Raw genomic sequence first — 25,707 nt, 5'->3', positions numbered from 1 at the left:
AGAATAATGGCCTCCCAAAGAAGCCAGTGTCCTAATTCCCGGGACCTGTGACTCTGCTGCCTTACACAGCAAAGGGCCTTTGCAAGGGTAACTAAGTGAAGGATCTTGAGATGGGGAGATTATCCTGGGTTACCTGGATAGGTCCAATGTAATCACAAGGGTCCTTATAAGTGAAGAAAGAGGCAGGGGGGTCAGAGTCAGAGAAGGAGACATGATGATGGAAGCAAGAGACTGGGAGAGGGAAGGGGGAGGGAGGTGCAGGGGGAGACAAGGAGAGGGAGGAGGGGAAGACTGGAAGATGTTATGTTGCTGGCTTTGAAGATGGAGGGAGCCATGAGGCAAAGAATGTGAGCAGCCTCTAGAAGACGGATAAGGAAAGGAAATGGATCCCTTCCTGGGGCACCGGGAGGAAATGCAGCACTGCCAACACTAAATCAGTCAGACCCTTTCAGACTTCTGACCTCCAGAACTTTAAGAGAATAAAGCTGTGTCGTTTTATTTTATCTATTTATTTATTGGCTGCGCCACATGGCATCTTAGTTCCCCGCCCAGGGATTGAGCCCGCGCCCCCTGTAGTGGAAGCGCGCAGCTCCAACCCCTGGACCACCAGGGAAGTCCCTGTGTTGTTTTGTTTTGTTTTTTTGCAGTACGCGAGCCTCTCACTGTTGTGGCCTCTCCCGTTGCGGAGCACAGGCTCCGGACGCGCAGGCTCAGCGGCACAGCCGCTCCACAGCACGAACCCGTGTCCCCTGCATCGGCAGGCAGACTCTCAACCACTGCACCACCAGGGAAGCCCCCCTGTGTTGTTTTAATAAGCCAGTAAGCTTGTGGTAATTTATTACTGCAGCGACAATTAGGAAACTAATCAGGAAACCAATACAGCTGGAGAGGCTGGACTTTGGCTTTGTACCCAGAGGTCTTTCCACACCTCTGGCAGGAGAGCTGGAGTGGCTCACGTGACAGCTGCAGGGATGGCGAGCCCACTGTGGGAGGAAAGACCCTTCTGGAGCTTGGGGTACCAGAGGGGCACTGGGCTCTGTTTCTGGCTTAGCCACTAGTCCACTGTGTCCCCAGGGAAGCCCCTCCCTGTCCTGGAGCCCAAGTCTCCTTATCTGCAAGGGGTTGGAGTCCGTTACCTGTAGGCTCCCACTAGCTCTGCCATTCCAGGATGCTACGGGTCCGGTCCACACACCCGCACCCCACACTTCCACCGTGGGACAAGCTATTTCCCTGATACTTCCAAGAGGGTGTAACTGATGGATGGGAAAGTCGGCTCCAGAGGCAGACAGGCCTGCAAGGCACTGAGCCTTTGCTGCTTCACAGCTGTGTGACCTGGACAGGCTGCTTAACCTCTTGGAGCCTTGGTGTCCCCATTTGGAAAACACGGATCATAATTTTTACTACATATGCTGTTGGAGGTTAAATAAGATCACCGCGTAGTGTGCTCGGCACTGCGCCTGGCACTTAGAAAGTATGCAATAAATGGTGGTGACAATGACAACGACAATGGTGATGATTACAACTGGGTGCTAGGCTTGCCACCCCGGGCTGGCAGTCCTCAGGGTGGGCAAGGAAGAGGTGATCAGTTTGGTGGTCCGTGAGCCAAGGCTCTGTGACGAGCTGGGAGGGACTGTGCTTCTGTTGGGGACGTCTGTCCTGGCTCCCCTGCACTGGACTTTTGGGGGAGGTGGCAATCCTGAGTTGTGTGTGTTGAGGAGGGCTCCCTGGGGTCAGCCACTGGGACCGGCCTGGGTCACTTGTACTTACTCAAATGGGTCGCTGGGGTCAGCTTTCTGCAGTTCTGGAGGGATCGGGATCCGTTTATAGTACATCTCCCAGTCAAAGGCGCCCCGCATGGCATCCCCCGCCTGCGTCTCATACCGGAAGTCGTCGTGGTCAATCACATCGATCATTGGGCACACAATGGTCTTGCGGTTCTGAGCAATGCGGTCTGAAGAAGCCAAGAGATGCCCATTAAGGAGGCCGGATGGGAGAGCAGCTACATGCATGACCCTGCTCTGCAACTTATTCACATTTTTAACATGTTTCCTGGGTGATTTCTCTGAACACTCGAGTTTGAGAATCTGTGAGGAAGAAAGTGCACAAGCTTTAAGCAAGATGGACCAGGGCTCCCAGCCCATCCTGCCGTCCACGAGAGGGCCCTGGGCCAGCTACATGAATGACATCTCAGCCTCAGCATTCTCCTCTGTGAAATGGGGAGAAGAGGGTCTGGTTGCAGGAGTACTGGATACAGTAATGCTTGAAGGTGTTGAGCACAGGTGTCTGTCATGCTCAGCATTGCTATGGAAAGAGATTAACTTCCTTCTGGGAGGGTCCCTGTTCTGGCCCTCCCCATTCCTAGTCCTAAACTTGACCTGTGGCTCAGCAGCCAGCACTCCAGCACTTGCCCCTCATGGCAGACTGCCTGTCCCTGAAGCTCCCCAACACCTCGTAGCTGCCATCAGAGAACAAATGGTCCTTGCAAGAGAGTCCAGCTCACATTTTCCAACAGTCAGAACTACTGAAGAGGGATCGGACTATCCCATGAGCTCCTCAGGACTGGAGGTGTGCAAGCAGGGCCTGGTGGACCTCTGCCCTGCAGGAATGCTGCAGGCAAGGTGACTCAAGATAGCAAACGGGGGTCTTAACCTAGATGGCTCTATGTCCCTTTCAAGCCAGGGAGAAGCTGATTGTATAAAATTCACTCTCTGCCCTTCAGTGCACTTCCTGCCAAGAAGCCCTGACTACAGCCAGGAGGTGCCACTGATTGGGGCAGATGATCTGCCATGAGGGGCAAGTGGGCTGTGCTTGGGCCAGGAGTCAAGTCCAAGTCTTGGAATGGGGAGCCTGGTAGGGCCAGGGTAGGCTGGCAGCTGCCTAGGGCCCAGGCTTCATCAAGCTATAGCAGATTTTTCTTGCAGGGGAGAAAGCAAAGTTTTGCCTTTTGCTAAACTGCAAGACACGATCCATAGGTGGGTCATGAAACTGTGCGTGTGTGTGTGTTTGTAGTGAAGCAAAAAAGAATGTCAGGGTGCATTCTAGGTGATGAGGGAAAGTAGTTTTGGGAAATATTTCAGTCATACTGCATCAGTGTGTACATTTGTGTACTGGATTGACATGTCTAATGTATTTCTGTGGCACATGGTCAAAAAACTGAGAAATGGTGCTTTTGTTGCTGTGTCCCCAAGTGTAGATCTGGGGCCACCAGTGCCAGAAGCACCGAGGGTGTGTTTAAAAACCCCCCTAGGGCTTGGGGTGGAGCCTGGATCTGCCTTGTGGACATGTTCCCTAGGGATTAAGGAAGCAGAAGAATCTTCCCAGGGAAAGATCTAGAAAAGGGCCACCCTTCCTGATAATTCATGGCCACATGAGGGATTTCCCTTCCAGAGAGGGTGTGTGTTGAGGACACAGTGCTCTGCTGGATGCTGGCTGATTGGGGGAGGTGTAAGGTCAAGGCGGTGGCATCAGAGGTAGCATTCCACGGTGCATGTCCAGGTGCAAACCCTGGTTTTGTCATCTATGAACAGTATAACCTTGGAAAAGGTTATCTGATGTCTCTGAACCTCTGTTTCCTGGCCAACAAAGTGGAGGAAGACAGCACCTACTTCCTGGGATCTCTGTGAAGGCCAAGTGGGACGATGGGGCCAAGATGCTTAGCCTAGCCTCGAACACGTGACGAGCCCTCTGCTGACATTCTTTGTGCCCAGGATCGCTGAAAGTAGCTCAGAAGCAGGAGCTGGAAGGGTGAGTATCCCCCTCATTCTCTCTGCCCTTCAGTCTTCTCATTTGCAATATGTGGATAATAAGGCCTGCCCTGTCCGCTTTACCAGTCACATTCAAATGTGGGCTGTGATCAAAAAAAGATAAGAGACTAGCAGAGGCATGATGATGACGACGACGACGACGATGATAATGATGATGGTGGTGATAGAGATGAAGAAAATGATGAACAACAGTGGCTTTCCTTTCAGGGGAGCTGAATCCCTTTCAGGCTCAGAAATGCCTACTCTCCAAAGAAGGCAGAGTGAACTGTGCATGTTCATGGTTTCAGAGACAAAAGCTATGATGGGCTCGGTCAGCTGTTCATATTAGCAGGGATAGACTTTTACATCTACACCAGTGGTTCACATTTCTATTGGAAAAAGGGAAAAAGAAGAGGAAGAATGTTTCTTCCATGTATGGTTGCAGATTATGAAAATTACCCTCATATATTTCCATAGAAACAGAGTTAAGGCTGTTAACACAAGGCTTAAGGCTTGTTAACCGCAAGCTCAGCTTCGTGTTCTACCACTTCAGTCTCTTTATGAGTCACTGAATGACCCCCCCCAAAACGCGATGTTCCTTCAAGACTATAAATTAGATGATTTATTCTTTTTTAAAATTAAAAACAAATATTTTATTTATTTGGCTGCAGTGGGTCTTAGTTGCGGCTCGCAGGATCTTTCCTCGCGGCATGCAGGATCTTTTGTCATGGCGCATGGGCTTCTCTAGTTGCAGCACATGGGTTCAGTAGTTGTGGCACGTGGGCTCTCTAGTTATGACATGTGGGCTTAGTTGCCCCATGGCAGGAGGGATCCTAGTTCCTGAACCAGGGATCAAACCCTCGTACCCTGCATTAGGAAGGCAGATTCTTAACCACTGGACCACCAGGGAAGCCCCAATTAGGTGATTTACAGTGAAGCCTTTTCTCTTTTTTGTTCTCTTTCAGTCATGAGAGGCAGATGTAGATCTCTTGGTTTAATTAGGTAAACAGTTTACCAGAAGATCTGGGTTATATCCTTTTCCTAACCCAGTGGGATCCTGGACCCTTGGGGTCAGAAGCATATCATCTGATAGTAATTAGAGTTTCATGCTGATCTGTGTTAGGAAACAAACTTGCTGGGTTACCCCATTAAACCGTGTGGGTCTTGCTTTCTGTCCTCACTTCTGAATGGGGGCCTAACCAGTGCTCCCCGAAGTATAGTCCCTGAACCAGCAGCACTGGCACCACCTGGAGGCTGTTAGGAATGCAGTTTCTAAGGCCCCGGCCCAGACCTCCTGAACCAACCACTGTGGAGCAGGGCTCAGCACTCTGTGTGTTAACAAGTCTTCTAGGTGATTCTGATACACACTCAAGTTTGCCCTAAACTCGAGTCCTCTTTGCTCCCTATGCTTTCTGTTACGGAGAGCATACCCATCCATTTTTGAGGCGATCACTTTTCTCTCTGGATTGACAGATCTTCCCCAATCTGCCTCCATCTCTGTCCCTCACCTGACTCCCAGCCCCAGTAGGACATTTCCTCTTCAGCGTCCACCTGTCAGCAGCAGCTCAATGCCTTCCTCAAAGCTCAGAGCCTAGGGATTCAGACCTGGTTCTTCAACCCGCCCTGAGGCACCTCAGTGCCCAGCAGCCAGGCCTCGTGTCTCCCTTCTGTCCACAAGCCTATGTGGACGACTCCTAGATCACGCTGCCCTCTGTCTGGAGCCCTTACCTGAGAGCTGTCAGAAACTCTCCAAAGAGGAAATGAATTTAGGGAGGCAGTGTGGAATCCTGAAAGAAGATATACTTTGGAACCAGAGAGATGGTGACTTTGACACTTATTGCCCAAGGGATCAAGTGAGTCACTCAAAATCTCTGAACTTCAGTCTCTTCTATTATAAAAAGGGGAGACTTTCGACCTGGCATGGTATTGTGAGGGCTGAAAATAAAGCTTACAACGTTCCCTGCTCACAGCAGCAGTGCAGTGAATGATAACTGTTCTAAGTTGGTATGATGGTGTTCCCTACAATTTGGCTCTTAGCAGTAGGCAGCCTTGGCTTGCTTTCCAATAACACCTGAAGTAACCTGGGAGAAGCAATCATGTCACTAGACACTAATGTGGTTTATGACTTTGGGCAAGTCACTTCCCCTCCCCGAGTCTCAGCTTCCTCCTCTGTAAAATGAAGGGACAGAACTTTTAAGGTTGCTCTGAGCACTCCTGAGGGCCTGATACCCTCGTGGCACCTGGCATTGTGCTGGGTGCATCTCAAGCAGGCAAGGGAAGCCTTGTAGCATAGATGACTCCCTGCAGAAAGCACGACTGGAGGCCAGTGGCTCACTCCAGGCCGCCTACCTCACCTTGCAAGCCTCCCTTACCAAGCAAGGGGGGGAGCCAGTTGACATTGGCTTCACAATGTGAGTCCAAGAATGTGATGACATCCCCAGTTGCTGCTGAGGCCCCCAGCATCCGGGTCCTTATCAGCCCTTCCCGTTTCTTGGTTCGGAGAATCCTCACGCTGGGAAAAAGGGCCATGTAGTCTTCAAGTGGCTTCTTCAGGTGCTCTGTGAGGGAGAGAGAAGAGGACAGATGGATAGATGGGTGAGTAATCATCCTTGTGACCCCTTCCTTACATGTGCACTGCACTTTACAGTTTAGATAGAGCTTTCCAGTGCACTGTCTCATTGGACCTTTCAGATAGGGTCAAGAAGGGCAGGAATAACCGCCTGTGTGTTGCAAAGGGGGAAACTGAAGTTTAAAGAGGTCCAGTGTTAGTGCCAGACCTGGAACATAGAGAGACCTTCTGTACGAGGGCGTTACCAGCTGTGGTTTATGTCTGGCTGGGACCCATTCCCTCATTTTCTAGCAACAGTACTCTGATTTTCTTTGGGAAACTGCCCCTCCCCTTCTCAGTCCTTCAGACTTGTGGGCTTGACTGCATCTCCAAGGGGGAGGAGCATGTGGCTTGGGCCTGACCAATCAGGGCATTCCATTTCCTTGGCCACAGTGACTGGTTCAGGGATGGACATGTGGCCTGAATTGGTCCAAACAATGAATCCTGAGAATTCTTTTTCAGAACTATTGAAAAATGAGGCCCTTTTTTCTTACTAGAGCTGCTAGGTTGGTTGGCCCTAAGTCTGGAGTTGCTTGTGACATCTTTAGCAAAATAAGGTGATGAGAGGTGGTGGGAAGATCTGCTGAGACTGAAGTCAACATGTAAAAAGAGAGTGAAAACATGGAGACAGACATTATCCTGATAACATTTTGATTCTCCAGATCCCCCTATGCCTGAAACAGAGGGACTCGCAGACGTTCTTATTACACATAACAACCAATTCCTCTTTTTGCTTATTCTAATGTAGGCTGGCTTCTGGCCCATGCCTGGAAAAGCTGTTATAAATAAATCTCAAAGACAGTCTCTTTCTACTAAAAGTGCCAGCCTTAACGTTAGTGTCTCTTGATTTTAATCAGGGTTACGGCCCTTTATGAAAACTCTAGTATGGCTACAAAAAAACCCTATAGTTTATATCCTACTTAATGGTGAAATATTGAATGTTTTTCTCCTAAGAGCAGGAGAAAGGCTGTCCACTTTCTCTCCACTTTAGTACTGTTCTAGAATTCCTAGCCAGTGCAACTGGTAAGACAAGGAAATAAAAGGCATAAAGATTGGAAAGAAAAAGGTAGCGGTATTTTTTTTTTTTTTTTTTTTTTTTTTGCGGTACGCGGGCCTCTCACTGTTGTGGCCTTCCCCGCTGCGGAGCACAGGCTCCGGACGCGCAGGCTCAGCGGCCATGGCTCACGGGCCCAGCCGCTCCGCGGCATGTGGGATCTTCCCGGACCGGGGCACAAACCCTCGTTCCCTGCATCGGCAGGCGGACTCTCAACCACTGGGCCACCAGGGAAGTCCCTGTAGCAGCATTTTTAATTGTAGATGACATGATTGTTTACACAGAAAATCTTAAGAAATCTACAAAGAAACTAGAACAGGAAAACTTTGCAAGATTTCAGGATACAGATCAGCATTTAAAAATCAACTGTATTTCTATAGACTAGCAAATAAGAAAGCTATTTGAAAATGCAATTAAAATGGTAAAAATACCATTTACAATTTAACAAAGTGAGTACAAAATATATACTGAAAACTACAAAACACTGTTGAAAGAAATGAACAACCAAAATAAGCAGTAAGATAGTCCATGTTCATGGATCAGATGACTTAACGTTGTTAAGATGGCAATACCTCCTACATAGATATACAGATTCAGTGTGATCAAAAAATCACAGATGGCTTCGTTGCAGAAATTGACAATTGACAAGGTGATCCTCAACTTTATGGAAATGCAAAGGATCAAGGAATCCAGGACAGCTAAAAAGTGCTTTTCTGTTTTTGCTTCTCTCTGAAATATTTGGGTTCTTTTTTTTACTTAATTAATTTATGGCTGCATTGGGTCTTTGTTGCTGCGTGTGGGCTTTCTCTAGTTGCAGCGAGTGGGGGGCCGCTCTTCATGTGGTGTGTGGGCTTCTTGCTGTGGTGGCTTCTCTTGTTGCAGAGCACAGGCTCTAGGCGCACAGGCTCCAGTAGTTGTGGCACGTGGGCTTAGTTGCTCAGAGGCATGTGGGATCTTCCCGGACTGGGGATCGAACCCGTGTCCCTGCATTGTCAGGCAGATTCTTAACCACTGCGCCACCAGGGAAGTCCCTAAAAACTGTTTTGATTACTTATATATGAACGTTCATAGGAACAGTATTCACAATAGCCAAATGGTGAAAATAACCCAAATTTCCATCACCTCATAAATAGATAAACAAAGATGGAATATATCCATACAATGGGATATTACTCAGCCAAAAAAGAAATGAAGTACTGATACATGCCACAATGTGGATGAACCTAGAAATCATCATATTAAGTAAAGGAGGCCAGACATAAAAGGTCACATATTATATCGTTCCATGTGTATGAAATTCCAGAGCACGTAAATCCAGAGACAGAAAGGAGATCAGCGATTACCATGAAATGGGGTGGAGGGGAATAGGGAGTGAGTACTTAATAAGTACGGGGTTTCCTTTTGGGGTGGTAAAGATATTTTGAAACTAGATAGAGGTGATGGTTGCACAACGTTATGAATGTACTAAATGCCAATGAATCGTATACTTTAACATCGCATCGTATATTTTAACATGGTTAACTTTATGTTATGTGAATTTTACCTCAATGTAAAAAAATGGGTAAAGGACATGAATAGGCACTTCTTGAAAGAAGGTATATGAATGGCCAATAAACTCATGAAAAGATGCTCAACATCATTAGTCACCAGGGAAATATAAATCAAAATCATAACGAGATACTACTTCACATTCACTAGGATGGCTATAATGAAAAAGTAAGATAATAAGTGTTGACAAGGATGTGGAGAAATAAGAATTCTCATACACTGTTGGTGGGAATGTAAAATGGTGCAGCCACTTTGGAAAACAGTCTGGCAGTTCCATAAATAGTTGAACACAGTTACCATACAATCCAGCAATTCTACTTCTAGGTGTATATCCAAGAGAAATGAAAATATACGTCCACATGAAAACATGTACACTCATGTTCATAGCAGCAATTTTCATAATATCCCCAAATTGAAAATCAAATCATCCAAATACACATCAACAGATGAATGGATAAATAAAATGTAGTATATCCATACAGCGGAAGTACTATTCAGCAATGAAAAACAATGAGCTTTTGCAATAATATGAATGAGGCTGCTGGGTTAAAGAAGTCAGACAGTTCTGCTCTGAATTCACTCCATCAGGAGTTAGAGCTGGAAGGGCCCTCCTAATTCAGTGGCTGTGGCTGAATCACCTGGTGAGCTGGCTGCAAATACAGCTGCTTGGGCATCCTCTCAGGCGACTGTGATTTGGTAAATTGAAGGAAGCATCAGCATCTTTGGTTTTACTTGACCCACAGGTAATTCTGATGTACAGCTAGACCTGGAAAGCACTGGAGTAGTTCAGTCTCTTCATTTTATAGACAGAAAGCTCAAGTCCAGAGAAGGGAAGGTGCAACAAATAACAGTAGAGCCAGAGCCCCTTGACTGCCTGATCCAGAACCCAGTGAACCTTTTATTTTTCTAACCTGTATAGAAATGAACCATTTTCACTGGTAAGGCAGATTATGACTTGCAAAGGAGCTTCACATATTTTATCTCCCTTGATTCATAAAATCATACTCTGCATTACAGTTCTCCCCATTTGACAGATGAGAAAACTGATGCTCAAAGAAGCTAAGAAACTTGCCCAAGGTCATACAGCCAGTAAGTTGCTGGGTTCTCTGTAGAAACATGAGGCTTTCCCCTCTCTAGTTGTGTTTTCCCTATCTCTCATAATCATATACTATTGGCACAATTTTTGCCACTTCTGCCTACCTCACTACAATTTACTTAAGATTTTCTTTTTTAAATCAACTCACTTAAAAAAATATATTTATTTATTTATTTTGGCTGCACTGGGTCTTAGTTGTGGCATGAGGGATCTTTAGTCGTGGCATGTGGACTCTTAGTTGCAGTATGCATGTAGGATCTAGTTCCCCAACCTGGGATTGAACTGGGCCCCCTGCATTGGAGTGCGGAGTCTTACTCACTGGACCACTAGGCAAGTCCCAGCTCACTTTTTTTCAATTAAAAATTTATTTTAAAAGGAAGCGTTAAAAACTATAAGTGGAAAATCGGTACCATTTGTGATAAAGAGCTAATAAATTAAAAAACCCAAACAAATAAGAATAAAGCGATGTTGCTAGATTTTAGCCAGATCTTCCTGCCTCCCTCTTTGTCAAGAAGGGAGATATGGGCAACCAGCTGAGACTTTCCATCTGAGGTAATCAGAGGAAATGAAAGAGAGCTGAAAAGAGGAAGCATTCTCTCCCCATGAGTCAATGTTACTTAATGCAAAGTCTCTGGGCCACCTGAGATCATCTTAGGTACCGCTTAATCACTTTTGAGCTGGTGCACTTGGGGAAGCACTGCTCCAGACACTTGATTTAAAGTCTCCAGAAACTTAAAGAGTGGAGATGAGGTGTGTTTTGTGTTGTGTTGGCTGGCACCTTGCAAGTCGGAGCAATTAAAAGATATACAGAGGAAAGATTAACTCCATATACAACCTGAGGCTGGAAGGCTGAAAAATACTCCAGGTTGCCTCTTGCTTGCTTGCAAAGATTAATATGGCTTCTCCGGCCCTTTCCCACTTCTCTTTGGAACAGCGGCTCTGTAGAGAGCAGAAATCAATTTGCCCTAATTGAAGGACTAAATCGTTCCAAAATAGACTTTCTTGGGCAGTGAGACAAGATAGCAAGAGGCATGATCACGCTCCAGATAGGCTGCTGTTCGGGCAGGAACACTATCTTTAAAGAAAAGAAAAAAAAATCCACAGTCATTGTCTTGTGACGAGCGCTTCTTCTTGGCTGGGTTCAACTGGTAGGTCATTAACACGAGGATGAGATAATCTCCTGTACCACACCACTACTCCCAACAGAGGGAGATATATGCCCCTGTCCGGCTCTAATCATTGAGGGCCCTGCTCGGGCAGAGCCCCATCGCTAAATCACCCCAAACGCAGATGGCCGCAGTCATTACAGATGGACCAATTAAGGCCTTTTGACAGCCTGTGGCAAAGTCGGCGCAATTATTTAGGGGCAATTATGCTCCTCCTGTCCTTATTAGAAAGAACATTTACACAAAATCAAGACTGTTGCCTTATTTTACCACGCTGTCTTCTTGGATGAGGGCAGTCCGTAAAGTCATAGAATTTTAGAGCTGGAAGGGGCTTTAGATGAAGATGATGACGGTTCTGATCATGACAATTACAGGGAACAATTCCTGAGGCCCTGCTCACACACGGAGCTCTCTACTGTATACACATAATCTCTGTTGCCTACACCACCACTACAAATGGGGTACTATGGCCCCCTTTAATACAAAAAGACACCATGAGGCTCAGAGCAGGTGGTGTCACCTGCCCAAGGAGCACAGTTCATAAATGATGGAGCCAAGGTCTAAATCCCATCCCTGCCTGACTGTAAGAGAGCACCAAATCCCATCTCTGCCTCACTTCCGTCAGACCCTCCATTCTACCCAGAGAGGGACGGCTAGGACCAGAAGTTAAATGTCTTGCCCAGAATCATACAGTGAGTCTGTGGCTCGGCAGTTTTCCACGCTGGGACTTCCCCCCACCTTCATAAGCCCTAGGGCAGGGATGGCAAACAGGCTTCATGGAAGTGCCTGTGCTCACAGGTGTGTAATGGATAGCTAAAGCAATGTTAAGAAAGACTCTGAGGCTATACCTGGCTCAGCGTGCAAATGCCAGGGCTGAGAGATGTCTGCCCTGAAGCAGCAGGAAGGCAGCTGTCCTAATGCCGCAGACACATCATTCCCATTGCAGGGGTTGCTCTGATGGCACAGCAATACAGAATTGCTCTCGCCCTTATTATCCCTAATCTCAAGAGGAGCCAGAGCCATCCAATGGGGGCGGTGAGGCTGATCCTGAAGGGGAGCCCCCATCAGGGTAAGGCTCTACGCAGGTGTTCAAAGAGCACTTACCAGAGTGCTCACAGGTGGATTCTGGGTGCCCTGCCCACACCCCTTCAGCATTTTGTCCTCTGCCTGCCTGCCTCCCACCCGCCGGCACCTGCCGCTGCCTGGGGCTCGGCATCCACGTGGTAGACCTCGACTGAGGGCCGTCGTGTGTGTGCACAACCGCCCCGGCTCCCTCGCCCCTCAGGCGGGATAACCCCGAGCACGTGCTCTGTGCTGGCTCCCAGTGGGGTCACCGTGGCTGCCTGCCGTGGTGCCCGACATAGGCACCCTTCCTGGTTGTCTCCCCTTCCTCTTCTCACTTCCCCACTCTCTTGCTTCTGTTTCCTGAAATCTCCTCTCAGACTAACTCCTTGCACTCAAATCCTGTCTCAGGATCTGCTTCAGGAAACCCAAACCAAGACAGTGTCCAAGTGGCAGTCATGGGTTAGAGGATCTGCAAGGCTGAGGGTGTGATCCCTTGAAGGTGATGACTTTGGATCAGCAACACGATGATGTTTGGAACCGTTATTTCTGTAAATAACGGTCATCATGTGTTTAGTACGCTCCCTCCCAGGCATGAATCCAAGCACCCGACATGCATTTATGCATTGCATCTTCACAAACACTCCATGAGGCAGGTTGGTATCCCTTTTTTACTAATGAGGAAACTGGGGCACTGGGAGGATTAATAACTTTGCCCAGGTCTACACAGTAAGTGGCAGGTCTTGGATTTAAACTCAGGCAATCTGGCTCCAGAGTCTGTAGGCTTCTTTGTTAAACTTCTTTAAAAAAAATTAAGAATCATTTCACACATATTTTTTAAAAAGTAGAATAGAATAACGAAGCCCCAAGGATCCATCACTCAGCTTTGGGAACTGTCACTGCTGGCCTCTCCCGTTTCATCCCCGCCCCTGCCCACTGGATGATATTGGCACTGATGGACTTTGTGCCTGTAAGCATCGTGCCATTAGAGGGGGGAAGCCTGGGGGGTTAACATGGAAGGATATTACAGCTTCCTCTGGACTAGCTGTCCCTCTCCTAGGAACACGCCCAGTGAGTTATCCCAACGTTGGGCACCCAGTATCTTCTCAGGAAATTCTTGCTGATTATCTCATTGGACTCCCTGCAATCACCAATTCTGGGCAGGTATCATCAGTTCTGGTGTTACTGGAGAGGAAACTGAGGCTCAGGAAAGGGAAGGCCTTGCCTTAAGTCTCTCAACTACTGAGGTATGAGTGAGGACCAGAACCCAAGGCCTGTGCTTCCTTGGTCCTCCTTGTATATCCCACCTGAAAATGCACATACTTCCCCAGGAACTGCAGCCTCCCTGGTTCCTGTGTTTAATGGAGCCTTTCCTTCCTGTCTGCTCTGAAGGGCACTTAGGACTCGGAGGATGGTTCTCCCTGGTGGGCTGTGCACCAGGAGTTGCACTCAGAGGAGTTGCTGAGAGTTGAACTGTGTCCTCCCCAAAAGGTATGCTGAAGTCCTAGTGCCTAGGAATGTGGTCTTACTTGGAAATAGCATCTTTACAGCTGTAATCAAGTTGAGATGAGGTCATACTGATTTAGGGTGGGCCCTAATCCAATAGCTGGTATTCTTTATAAGAAGAAGAAATTTGGACGCACAAGGAGAAGCCACTGACCACAGAGGCAGAGACTGGAGTGATGCTTCTACACGCCAAGAAACACCAAGCATTGCTAGGGAGAGGCGAGGAGGGATTCTTTCCTAGAACCTGCAGAGAGAGCATGGCCCTGCCGACACCCTGATCTCAGACTTCTAGGCTCCAGGACTGTGAGGGATTAAACTTCTGTTGTTTTAATCCATTGGTCTGTGGTGCCTCGTTGCAGCAGCCTGAGGACGCTGAGACAGAAGAGAGGTTCTCATACACTGGCATTGAAACAGTGACACAGCAAGAACATGGCCCCGGTTCTGGCCACTGCTGTCTCTTGTCTGGACCACTGTGGTCTGTGGCCAACCAAAAGAGCCACGACTGCTGTCCCCGCATCCACTCTGTCTCTCTTCAGTCTGCACGCAGCAGTCCAGGGGGCCTCTTGGAAGAGAAGAGGACTGCACCGTGGCACCCTTCCGATCTCTTGCTTAAAACCTTTCCACGGTTTCCGTGGCTCTCGGAAGAAGGTCCAAAATCCTTCCCAAGGATGACAAGCTGCATATAGTGGGTCCTGCCCCCTCTTCAGCCTCATCTTGCCCTTCCCTTCCTTCCTGCCCACTCCATGTCATCTTCTTTCAGGCGTCCAAAGGCCCCATGATGACCCATCCCTTCTGCCTCAGCGTCTGTAACCAAGCCGGCCCTTCTACCTGGACTGCTGAGGTCTAAGCCTCTTCACATATCCCCCCAGTTAACTCCTGCTCAGCCTTCAGATCTTGGTTCACACCTCCGACTCCTCACTAAAGCCTTTCCTGACCTCCCAGACCACAGCAGGTCCCTAGGGCAAATGGCCACAGAAGCCTTGGACCTTGCCCTTCATGCCGCTCAGCTTGGATCACGGTTCCATACCCATGGACTGACTCAGTTTGCTTCCCTCCACTCTAGGCTGTAGGAGGGAGAGCTCTGTAACTGCTCTGCTTGCCAGTGTAGCCTTCGTGCCTAGTGGGGGGCCAGAGGCGTCTGCAATCCCAGCTGAATCCACATGCCTTCCTCCTCCATCGTTTCATTTGATTTGATTTGATGTGATTTCCCTGTGAAGGAAGCAGGTCACGGCTCATCATCCTCACTGCAAGATGAGGGAAGTCAAGTTCAGAAGACGTTTCTGGTCCAAGGTTACACAGCCAGCCAGGTAAGTGGTGAAGACAGGGCTCAAATCCAGTTCAGTCTGTTCAAGAATCTCTGCTCTACTGCTGTGTGTAATCAAATTAATTCCCAAGTAGAGTCCAGAGTCTGAGCCTTGCACAGACTCCTGCTGAGGGGCACCAAAAATAAAGGAGCTCTGTGTGTCTCCAGAGCTGGCAGGACACCAAGCATATGGGAGAGGGCCCCGTGGATGGGACCCCAAGGGAAGAGGAGGAGGGGGAAGGAGAGGGGAAGGAGAGAGAGGGGGAAGAAGGGGAGGGGGGAAGTAAGGAACAAGTCACAAACCAGACAAATCCCTGTTGGTTCTCTGGCCTCAGGGGTGTTGTCAATGGTGCAGAGTTCGCAGCGGGAAGGGCTGCCTTCCGCACGCCTGGGCTGGCTTCTGGGACTTCTAGGTGTTCTGGGTCTTGTCACATCTCAGCTCTGCTGGGCTTCTGGCTATTAAAGTGTCATAGCTCATCTGTTTCCAGGATTGATTTATTCACTTGTAAGTCTTAGTCACTGTATTCTAAGGCACTGCCAATCCATTTGGAGGTGGGCAGGGTTCACAACAGCAGGCAAAACCCTTTGTCCTATTTTGATACTCAGGTGCTTCTAGCCAAAGGACAGTTGTTAACATAACAACTTATCTTTATCATCCCTCTTATCTTTATCGTCACCGTCAGTGTCATGGTTTCTGCTGGGTGCTTACCGTGTGCCTAGGCCCAGTGTTAAGCACTGTTACCTACACACATTGTCTCGTTTCATTCTTACAACTCTCTAAGGCAGGCAGTGTGAACTATCTTAGACAAGGGGAAACTGAGGCCTAGAAAAGTTCTATGCCAATCTATGTTCAGACGGCTAGGAGGTAACAGCCAGGAATCAGACCAGGTGTTTCTGATGCCAAAGCGGGCATTATTAACCATGAAACTACACCACCCCTCGAAGTCCCTGGTCTCTCCACTCTGCCAGGTGGGTACCAGTTTCCAATCCCACAACCTCAACTCTATCTCCTACCCTTTGGGGTGTCCAGGGCTTTCACTTGCTTGGAAAACTTGCAGACAGGTTAAATATAAATAGCAGGAAAATTGAAAAGAGAGGTCAGGAAGGAAAGCTATGTTTGCACCAGGATGGGTTTTTGGCAGGGGAAACGTACAGGTATTTAGGCATCATTTATTGTTTGGGAAAGGAAAGCAGACGAGCCCTTCAGGAGAGACATCCTTTTTCTGGCCCAGAGTCCCAGGAGGAAAGGGGCCTCTGAATTCAGCTAGAAGGCCATTTACATTCTCCTTTGACACGGGTCCTCTTATAACACATTCTAAGGCATTAACAGACACTTTTGATGTGTGTTTTTGAAAAAACAACCATTTCTTTCTTTTTTCCCTTCCCTCTTCCCCTCCTCCCCCGCTTCTTGATAATAGCTTTATTGAGATATAATTCACATACCATACAATTTACCCACTTAAAAAGCATACAATTCACTATCAAGGACCCATTTCTTGCACTGCTGAAAGTAGCGAACCAACCATCCCTTAGTGAAGGTCTTTCTGCCAGGGAGAATTCAGTTCAATTTAATCAAGAAAGCATTTACTGCACTCCTGCTGTGTGTCAGGAACTCTGCCGGGCACATTCCTTTCTGTTGATCTAACAGGGTGGTTTTCAAAGTGTGATCCCCAGACCAGTTGCAACAGCATCATCTGGGAACTTATGAGAAATGCCAATTCTTAGGCCTCACTCCAGACCGACAGAATCAGAGGAGTGGGGCTGTCGATCTGGAATTTAATGAGCTCTCCAAGTGATTCTGAAGCGTGTAAACATTTGAGGGACACTGGTCCAACGTAATGCAGACGGTGACCTCAGAGAAATAAACCTAGGCAGTTGTGATCATACAGCTGCCCCCTGCACCTGAGGGTTCTGCATCTGGGGATGCAACCAACCACGGATTGAAAATCTTCAGAAAAAAAATCCAGAATGCTCCAAAAAGCAAAACTTGAATTTGCTGTGTCGTGGCAAATATTTACAATAGCATTACATCGTATTAGGTATTATAAGTAATCCAGAGACGACTTAAAGCGTTCGGATGAGCGTAGGTTATATGCAAGTACTACGCCATTTTATATAAGGGACTTGAGCATCCAGGGATTTTGGTATCTGTAAGGGCAGGGGGTGGTGGTGATGGTGCTCGAACCAATCTTCCCATGGATACTAAGGGATGACTGTTTTAGGATCTCTAAGTGATTCGAAACAGAATCCCATGTTTCCTGCTAGAACAACAGAAACACTAAAGCTCTCCAAGGAATCCAGAACAATTTCCTGACCCTATAGCAAAACTGCGAAGGGGATGGGTGTCCTCTCATCCTCCTCCTCAGACTCACAGTGGTCCCCACCTGGCCTGGACTCCCCTTCACCTCCCACCAGGACCCTCCTCTCACCTTCAAGTGAGAAAAGATCTGACAAACGAATGCACCTCCTGAGAGGCTCACAGCAAGGCTTCTCAAACCACAGCCCTAAGAATCCCTAGGGGAACTGGTTTTCACACACTTACCTGGGCAGCCTCGGAGATTCTGATTCCCTATGTCAGGGAACAGTGCCTTCAAATCTTTTGACTATGACCCATAAACAGAAGTACATTTTACATCATGAGCTGGTACACATATACATAACTGAAATACAAGGTGTGATGCACCCGGATATGTTTTTTCTATTCTATCCTCTTGTATTTCACTTTTGTTAAAAAGCTGGTCATGACCCCAGAAACTGATTTCATGACATTGCAATGAGTCTACTACACTGTGAAAAACCCTGACCTAGGGCACAGTCTGGAACCTACACCATTAGAAAAAGATGCCCCACTTGACCCTGAGGTCCTTGGCCATGGCCCCTGACCCGAGGCTAGTGCTCTTTGCACAACACCCCATTGTTGTTAATTGTTATTGTTATTGGGCTTCTGAGAATGTACAAAAATGTAGCCAGGGTCCAGTTCTATAAGCAAGATTGTAATTGCCCTGCTTACCTTGATAGGTCATTACTAGAATTCCTGTGTGTTGATTTGAGACCTCTGGAACACCACATGGGTAGAGAAGAAAGTCATCACTCCCAAATGGCCACTTTCCTTCTACCAGAAACTTCAGAGAGCATATTTTAGGTGTCTTTCCTTTCACCCTAAGAGCTGCCAGGAAGTTGTGCGTATGGGGGCTTTTGCATCTATGGGCCTATTGTCTCAAGCAGCTGGAAAAGATCAAGGATACAGCAGATTTAAGGGAACTGGGCCTAAACCCTTTACCAAAAGCCAACATAGCGCCAACATCTGGCTGACTCACCTTCTGATTCAGGGGTTTCAACCTTATCCTACTCAATGTCCCTTTATGTGACAGTTGTTCTGTATGGTCCCCTTTAATATCTTAAAATAAAATTCATAAATAATACAAGGTGCTTAACACCCAATTGGGGAAAATTCTATATAATGCCCCAACTGTGATATAAACAAGAAATAATAAAGTAACATGTTTTTCAATACGTAAATGCTTGGAATTGCTACAAGAAGATAAAGAAGTAGCCAAATACTTGTACTTACAGGTGTCATATACTGAACACATATTGGTTCACCTTACAGACCAGCACAGGTAAGTGGGTTGGCAACTCAGGTACCATGAGCAGCACTGCTGTTGATGTAATTTCCTAAAACACTGGATAACTCCTGGTGGCATGCCAACCCCCCCAAGCAAATCTTCCCTTGACATACATGTGTTCCTAGAAAAGTCAGCACCGTGGCCTACCTGGGGAGGGGAGAGAATTCACTTTGGGGAGGTGTGTGTGTAAGCTGTTCCGAGTGGTAGTGGGTAAGAGGGGAGGAGAAGTCGGGTGAAATGCATGTGGGCACGTTCCAGTAACAAAATGGATTTCTGGGGGGAACCTTTGGGAGGAGGAGAGGGGAACCAGTAGGCTGGGCGTTGTGTGGCGGGAAAAGTCAGAGCAAAACGCATACGTGATGTAAACCCCTCCTCTGCCGCTTCCATCAAGTGTTCAGTAAAGTCTAAAGCCCTCCAGTTTTGTGCACATGGACTCTTCCGGGTGCTCTCCATCCAGAGTGGAAACAGAGTGAGTCCCTGAGCAGAAGCCAGAAGCCAAGGAGGCAGCAGACTAGTACAAACTGTACTAGGCACCAGGGGCTGTCCCAGGTACTTGGCTGGCTCATCCCACACACATCTTTCACTGCCACCCTATGAGGGGTAACTCTATTTTACAGATGTAGAAACTGAGACTCAAGAAGGGTCTGTCACCGCCCATGATCACACAACTAGTGGTGGTTTCTCTGAAATCAAGCCCTAATGTGTCTCTTTTCACCATCCCTTACAATCAGTGGCCTCTTGGTCTGATGGCTTAGATTAACTTGTTAGGTTTACAGGCAAACCTCGTTTTATTGCATTTCACTTTACTGAGCTTCGCAGATACTGCGTGTTTTACAAAATTGAAGGTTTGTGGCAACTCTATGTCAAGCAAGTCTGTCGGCGCCGTTTTTCCAACAGCTCACTTCGTGTCTCTCTGTCACATTTTGGTAATTCTTGCAGTATTTCAAACTTTTTCATTTTTCATATTTTTTACTGTGATCTATGAGCAGTGATGTTACTACTATGACTCACTGAAGGCTCAGATGACGGTTAGCATTTTTTAGCAATAACGTACTTTTGAAATTAAGGTATGTACATTGTTTTCTTTAGACACACTGCTATTGTACACCTATTAGATTGCAGTGTAGTGTAAATATAACTTTTACATGCACTGGGAAACCAAAAAAATTCATGTGTCTCACTTTTTTTTTTTAAATTAATTAATTAATTTGTTTGTGGCTGTGTTGGGTCTTCGTTTCTGTGCGAGGGCTTTCTCTAGTTGTGGCAAGTGGGGGCCACTCTTCATCGCGGTGCGCGGGCCTCTCACTATCGCAGCCTCTCTTGTTGCGGAGCACAGGCTCAGTAATTGTGGCTCACAGGCCCGGTTGCTCCGCGGCACGTGAGATCCTCCCAGACCAGGGCTCGAATCCGCGTCCGCTGCATTGGCAGGCAGATTCTCAACCACTGCGCCACCAGGGAAGCCCCCATGTGTCTCACTTCTGAACCTGTAGTACCTCTGAGATCTGCCTGTATTTCTCTGGCACTTTTCTGAGAATGAATGGGAATTTGACCTCCAACCTAGAGACAAACTGTACACCTTCCCCGAACAGTTGCTTTGAAACCACGAGCCCCTCTGTTCCTTGGTATCACATTACCCCACTCCTCAGGGCACAGGTATTTGGCCTGAACATGCTTTTGGTGATTTCAAGACTGAATTACACTCCTTCCTCAAGCAATCACATCCACCAGCCAGCTCCCAGAAATAGAAAGCACTTCATCACACAAATTAACTCCTCTCCCCTCTTTCACAGAAGATGAGTAATCTATTAAAAAAGAGATGCTATTATCTAAACAGGCAGCCTTATCTCCACTTTTAATTTCAACTAAATGCATTGGTCCCTTTTCAGTGGGTGGGTAGGGCCATAAATCTGTTTAATAATCAGATGACAAATAAAAACATACCAGAAACTACCACCATCAAGCTAATCACAGCGTCCCCTGTTTTCTGAAAGCCACTCCCTACCAATCAGCTACAAATGAGAAGACAAGGCTGGGTCCCTTGGACGTGGCCACCCCCACTTTTTCGCCCAGTTGGAGCCCATCCAGGGGAGCAGATTCATGGGCAATTCCAGTTGCGTGTTCTTGGTAGCTGCTCTTAAATTATGTCAGGTTGTCAGGTGCTGGAGAGCAACATGTGTTTAATTTAGGATGCCAGCTTCCATGCCTATCGTTCAAGGTGTTATTAAAAAAGAAAAAAGAATTCTCCACTTTAGCAACAGTGTCAGCCTGTCAGTTTCATATTTGTTAAAGGGCAAAAGTATTCCCCTGGGGGAGATTTTCCTGCTCAGTGCGCGGGAAGAGAAAGCTTTCCTTACCACCCTCTCTAACTACTGCTCCCTATCCCCCCAAATCCCAACCCAACCTCTGGAAACCTCTGCTTTTTGGAGTCCTGAGACCTCATCCGGGCCTCTTCGCTCTCTGCTTCCTAACTGGTTAGCACCGGAGGAGGAACCGTGGTATCTTCAGCTATTCACAGAAACTTCCACATCAGGAACTAACCTGGGCACAGAGGTCATCTTGGCCTCTAATCCCTTACCTCTCCTCCCATCCACACTGTTGCTACAACACAGGTCTACTGATGTCATCTGGTGACATTTCAGGCCTCCCAGCAATATCCAGAGCTCACCTTTCCAGATCTATCTCCCATCTCAACCCTGCACCCAATCCTCTCTCTGCAGACACCACTTGACTAATGTTCTTGCCTTTGTTCCTTTACTCTTGCAAATCTCACAGCTCAGAGCATCCTTCTCTGCTTCTCTGTCCCATGGAATCCTATGCTTCCCTCCAGGATCAGCTCAAAGTGCTCCTGAATCAGCAATCGTGCGAACGATGCTCTCCTGATGCCACTGAGTGTAGCACGTGCTCTGCTTTCCATGCACGTTCGGGTTCAGGACTTGTGTCTCTCTGCCTAGCAGCAAGCTTCTTGAGGGCAGGACTGAGTGTGATTTATTTTCCCATCCCTCACAGCACCTGCCATGTGGCAGGTGCTAACAGATGTCTGGTGAGTGGTCCTGGCTTGATATATTTTCCTTTTCATTTGCTGCTTTTATTTTTTAAAATCCATCACCATGACATGGCTCAACATGTCACCCAAGGGAAGACATCAAGCATGTTCAGGGGGCACTGCCATCTAGGTATTCACTTGTGAGTCTCTAAGCACAGGAGGTAGCATCAGGAAGCAAAAGTCAACTTCACAGCTGATGTTTATCAGTGAACTAACCACTCATGAAATTCCTACTCAAATATCACTCCCCACTTAATGAAAGGATATATCTTTGCCCATCATATCCAAGTCTGTTTGTGAGATGGCTGTGTTTCAGATGTGACCATCCTTCAGTATAACACAAACTGATTACAAGGTGCTATAGAGGGAGCAGCAAATGCAAAGGCCCTGAGGCAGTCATTAACAATGGTTAATGTTTAAGGCCGTTTCCTGTAGGTGGACACTTGCACAGAATCTTACAGCATGCCTCAACAATTCAGACAGACCGCAGGGAAAGAAACACCACAACTGATACAGGTAGACTTCATTTTTGGATGTAAAGTGTTCTGAATGTTTTATCTTTTTCTTTCTAAAATGGAGAAGTCTTTACTAATTTTTTGTGATCCTAAATATGATGCATTTGTTGTAAAAATAAAAGTTTTTTTAACCATCATGGAGGAAGGTAACATCTGAGTGAAAAGCCACTCTGGTCTCATCCACTAGAGACGGTCATTCTTAATAGTTTGGTGTACTGCTCACCCAATTTTCCAGTGTTTTTGTGCTTATTTATCTATTTCTTCTGAAACCTGCTTTCCCCCCCCCCCCATTTAACAATATGTCATAGTCGTCTCTCTATATCAGACATGTAGATCTATCATGACCTTTTTCCTACCATCTCTCTTGATCTACCAATTAACCCAGGTGAGGGGAACAGCGCCATTTTGCCTGACATGGAGACTAAGGTTGGGAGAGATGGAGTACTTTGCCCAAAGTCAACAACTGGTAGACTAGAAGACCAGGCTCTCTGCCTCTGTAGCTCATGTCCTGTCTCTGACACTATGCTGTCTGCCTTCAGAAGAAAGGACTCGATCCAGAAGAAAAAGTTTGCAGAGAGCGAGTTCAGCTCAAAGTAAGGAAAGAGATTTCTAATAATAAGAGCTGTCCAGTAAAGGAATGAGATAGCTCATAAGACAGTGAGCTGTCCATAACTGGAAGAATTCAGAGGCTGAACTTATAATGCAAACCGTAGAAAAGACTCAAACGTTGGAGAAAGATGGCATGGCCTTGAAGGCCCCCTCCAGCCCTGGGACTGTGTGATTCTACGGTTCCAAGATGACATACCTGTTAATACAACCTGCCTGTCCATACAAAAGCCTCTAAGACTGCTGAAGATCCAGCTCTGAGGACCTAATCCTTTAACCCAGTGGCTCCTTCTGAGATGCGTTTAGTAATCAGCACAGAGAGAATGTGGTTTTCTTTCCATAAGCTCTAGCCTATCTTATCTGCCCCTGTAATTGTCTCCCTGCCCCAGTGGAGTAACTTGTACTTTCAATGTTGTTGTTGTTGTTTAAATTGAACTAGATATTTTTAATCAATTAATTGACTTGTATGTCCCTATTACAGAAGATAATCTTGATTTTACCCTCAGATCAGTAAAGGTCTCATTAAGAATTTATTTCTCACCAACAACAATCCTTTTAAGAAGTACAAATTAAAGTAAAACATGTTCTCAAAGGAGAATCTGAACCTCAGGGAAAAAAAAATCAACCAATTTATTTCTGGCAAATTTCAAACATATACAAAAATATCCACAAAAATCTAATGAACTCTCTCTTTGTCTCCATTACCCAGTTTCAACAATGACGAGCTCATAGTCAATCTTATTTCATTTAAACCCAAACTCTCAAAATCAACCACTGGCAAAGTTGCTTGAACCTAATATTAGACACAATATGATTTCATTCATTAAATTTTTCATATGAATTCTCTAAACATCACTGTTGTATTTTTTTTAGTGTGTCAAGGGCTAGAAAACACATGGAATACTGCCTTCAAGGGAACTCTACAGGGTGGGTATGTATGAGGCAACATGGGCTCGGGGTTTTGTCTATTCTGAATCCAGAGCAGCACTGGACAGATTTTTCCAGTCCTCTGGTTGTGTATGAGCTGCTCGATGCACGTATGTGATTTGTTAGCCTGTGCTCAAATACACACACACACACACACACACACACACACACACACACACACCCCTCTAACGCTTACTGCTGGGCAGAACAGAAGGAGCTGCCCATATCTGGGATATCATAAGCTTAAGACCAAAGAGAAAGCACTGGCCTAGGACTGCTGTGGTGAGAGGCTCTCAGCCCTGGTGAGGCATCTTGTTCCCATGCAGAAACCCAGACAGCCGTCTGGGTTGCAAAGCCATGGACATCAGGCATCCCCCAGGAGCCAGGTGGTATGGTCTGCGGCATGACAACAACAGCCCCTGGCTCCTCAGTGCCTTTTCTATCTGGGTCTGTCACAGGCCTGCCTCTCCCCCACCGGTGGCCCCGTTCCTGTGGGTTACCATTGCCTTCCTCTAGGCATGGGAGCGCATTTAAAAAAGTGTACGACACGTGCTCATTTTGCAAATCAGATATGTGAAAATAAATGAAATATCACCAATTAACCCACTGTCTTGGTGGCCTCTTTTAATATTTTACGTCTGTTGGGGCTTCCGTGTCCTCTTAGTAGAAAATCCCTGTGGTCCAGAACACCATTCCTCCATATTCCTTATTGCACAGTTCAGCACAAAATAACATTTAACTGAGCCTCCATTATCTGCCAGGGAGGGCGTGAGCAGATCAGAAGCCAAGACAACCAAGCTCAGGCCCCAGGTCTATCAAGGAAGATATTTTTGCTACAAGAATAACATCAACAGCTGACACACAGTGAGAGTGATTCTGTGCAAGATAGGGTGCCAAGCATCCTACAAGTATTATCTCATTTAACACCCACAGCAATCCTACAAGGTGGGACTGTCATCTCCATTTTACAGATGAGAAAACTGAGGCTTGGAGAGTTGAGGATTTTATATACTGCTAGTAAGTGGCAGAGCAGGGACTTGAATCCAGGTCCGTGTGACTCCAGAGCATGTGCTCCTAACCACCGTGCCTTCCTTTAATAGTGGAAACACGTGCAAAGATTAGCAGCAGCACCGAGGACTGGATTAATGTTGGGGAGGGGACCAAGGGGAGTGGAGGTCTCCCAAGCAGAGTTTCAAAGGAATCATTAGGGTGGTGAGGTGGGGAAAGACATTCTAGGTAGAAAGAAACCATGCAAAGGAAACAGAGCCTTAGACAGTCAAGTATATCCAGATAACTATACAGAGTCCACTGTCTTCTCCAGTGAAAAATCTTGTTAATAAACAGTGAAGAAGTAATGCATGATTTCTTTCAATTGAAAGGGATATTTCTTAAGTATGTATGAGTATCAAATAGAGGCTTTGCTAAGAAACAAAAATTTAGCTTATAAAGGCTTAAGACATAAACCCTCCTCCCACCCCGCCCCTCCCCCGAACCCTGGAAAGGGAACATGCTAAAATCTCTTGAACCTTGCAGGAAATAAATTGCCGGGTCAACCACTTTCTTTCCTTTAAGACAGTATTATTTTTTAATTAAATGAGAAATAATACACATATTCTCCTTGCTAAAAAAACCCCCAAAACTACAGATACAAGAGGGTAAAGTGTCTTTAGTTTCTTTTGCTATGACCCTTGATCCTACTTCACTTCCCTGCCTCACAGGTAATGGCTGTTAGCGGTTTGGAGTATGTCCTTCCATGCCTTTTTCTAATGTGTTTACTCAAACATATGCATACACATTGAAAACATAAAGTATTGCTTTTGTTTGTGTGTGCATTTATAAATAAATGGTTCTGAAGCTTGCTTTTTTTTACACTTTATAGTACATGTTAGAGTTCTGTTTATGTC

General features: G+C 46.6%; 1 protein-coding gene across 7 annotated transcripts in view; it reads right to left on the bottom strand.

The window, feature by feature from the left end:
* Positions 1-25,707, bottom strand: part of GALNT10 (polypeptide N-acetylgalactosaminyltransferase 10) — a 227,749-nt gene that overhangs the window by 36,231 nt on the left and 165,811 nt on the right. For all 7 annotated transcript variants that reach the window (XM_089909593.1, XM_022590207.2, XM_089909595.1 and 4 more), the window contains 2 exons: positions 6,116-6,301; positions 1,768-1,951 (listed from right to left, as the gene is read on the bottom strand). In XM_089909593.1, the coding sequence (XP_089765719.1) occupies positions 1,768-1,951; positions 6,116-6,301 (370 nt within the window). The remainder of the gene's footprint in view (positions 1-1,767; positions 1,952-6,115; positions 6,302-25,707) is intronic.

This window comes from Delphinapterus leucas, chromosome 3, assembly GCF_059928025.1.
Source record: "Delphinapterus leucas isolate spDelLeu-1000000601 "Yukka" chromosome 3, BTC_Dleu_Yukka2, whole genome shotgun sequence".
Taxonomy (NCBI): Eukaryota; Metazoa; Chordata; class Mammalia; order Artiodactyla; family Monodontidae; genus Delphinapterus; species Delphinapterus leucas.
The sequence above is the reverse complement of the archived record's forward strand: the minus strand, read 5'-3'. Positions and strand labels throughout refer to the sequence as shown.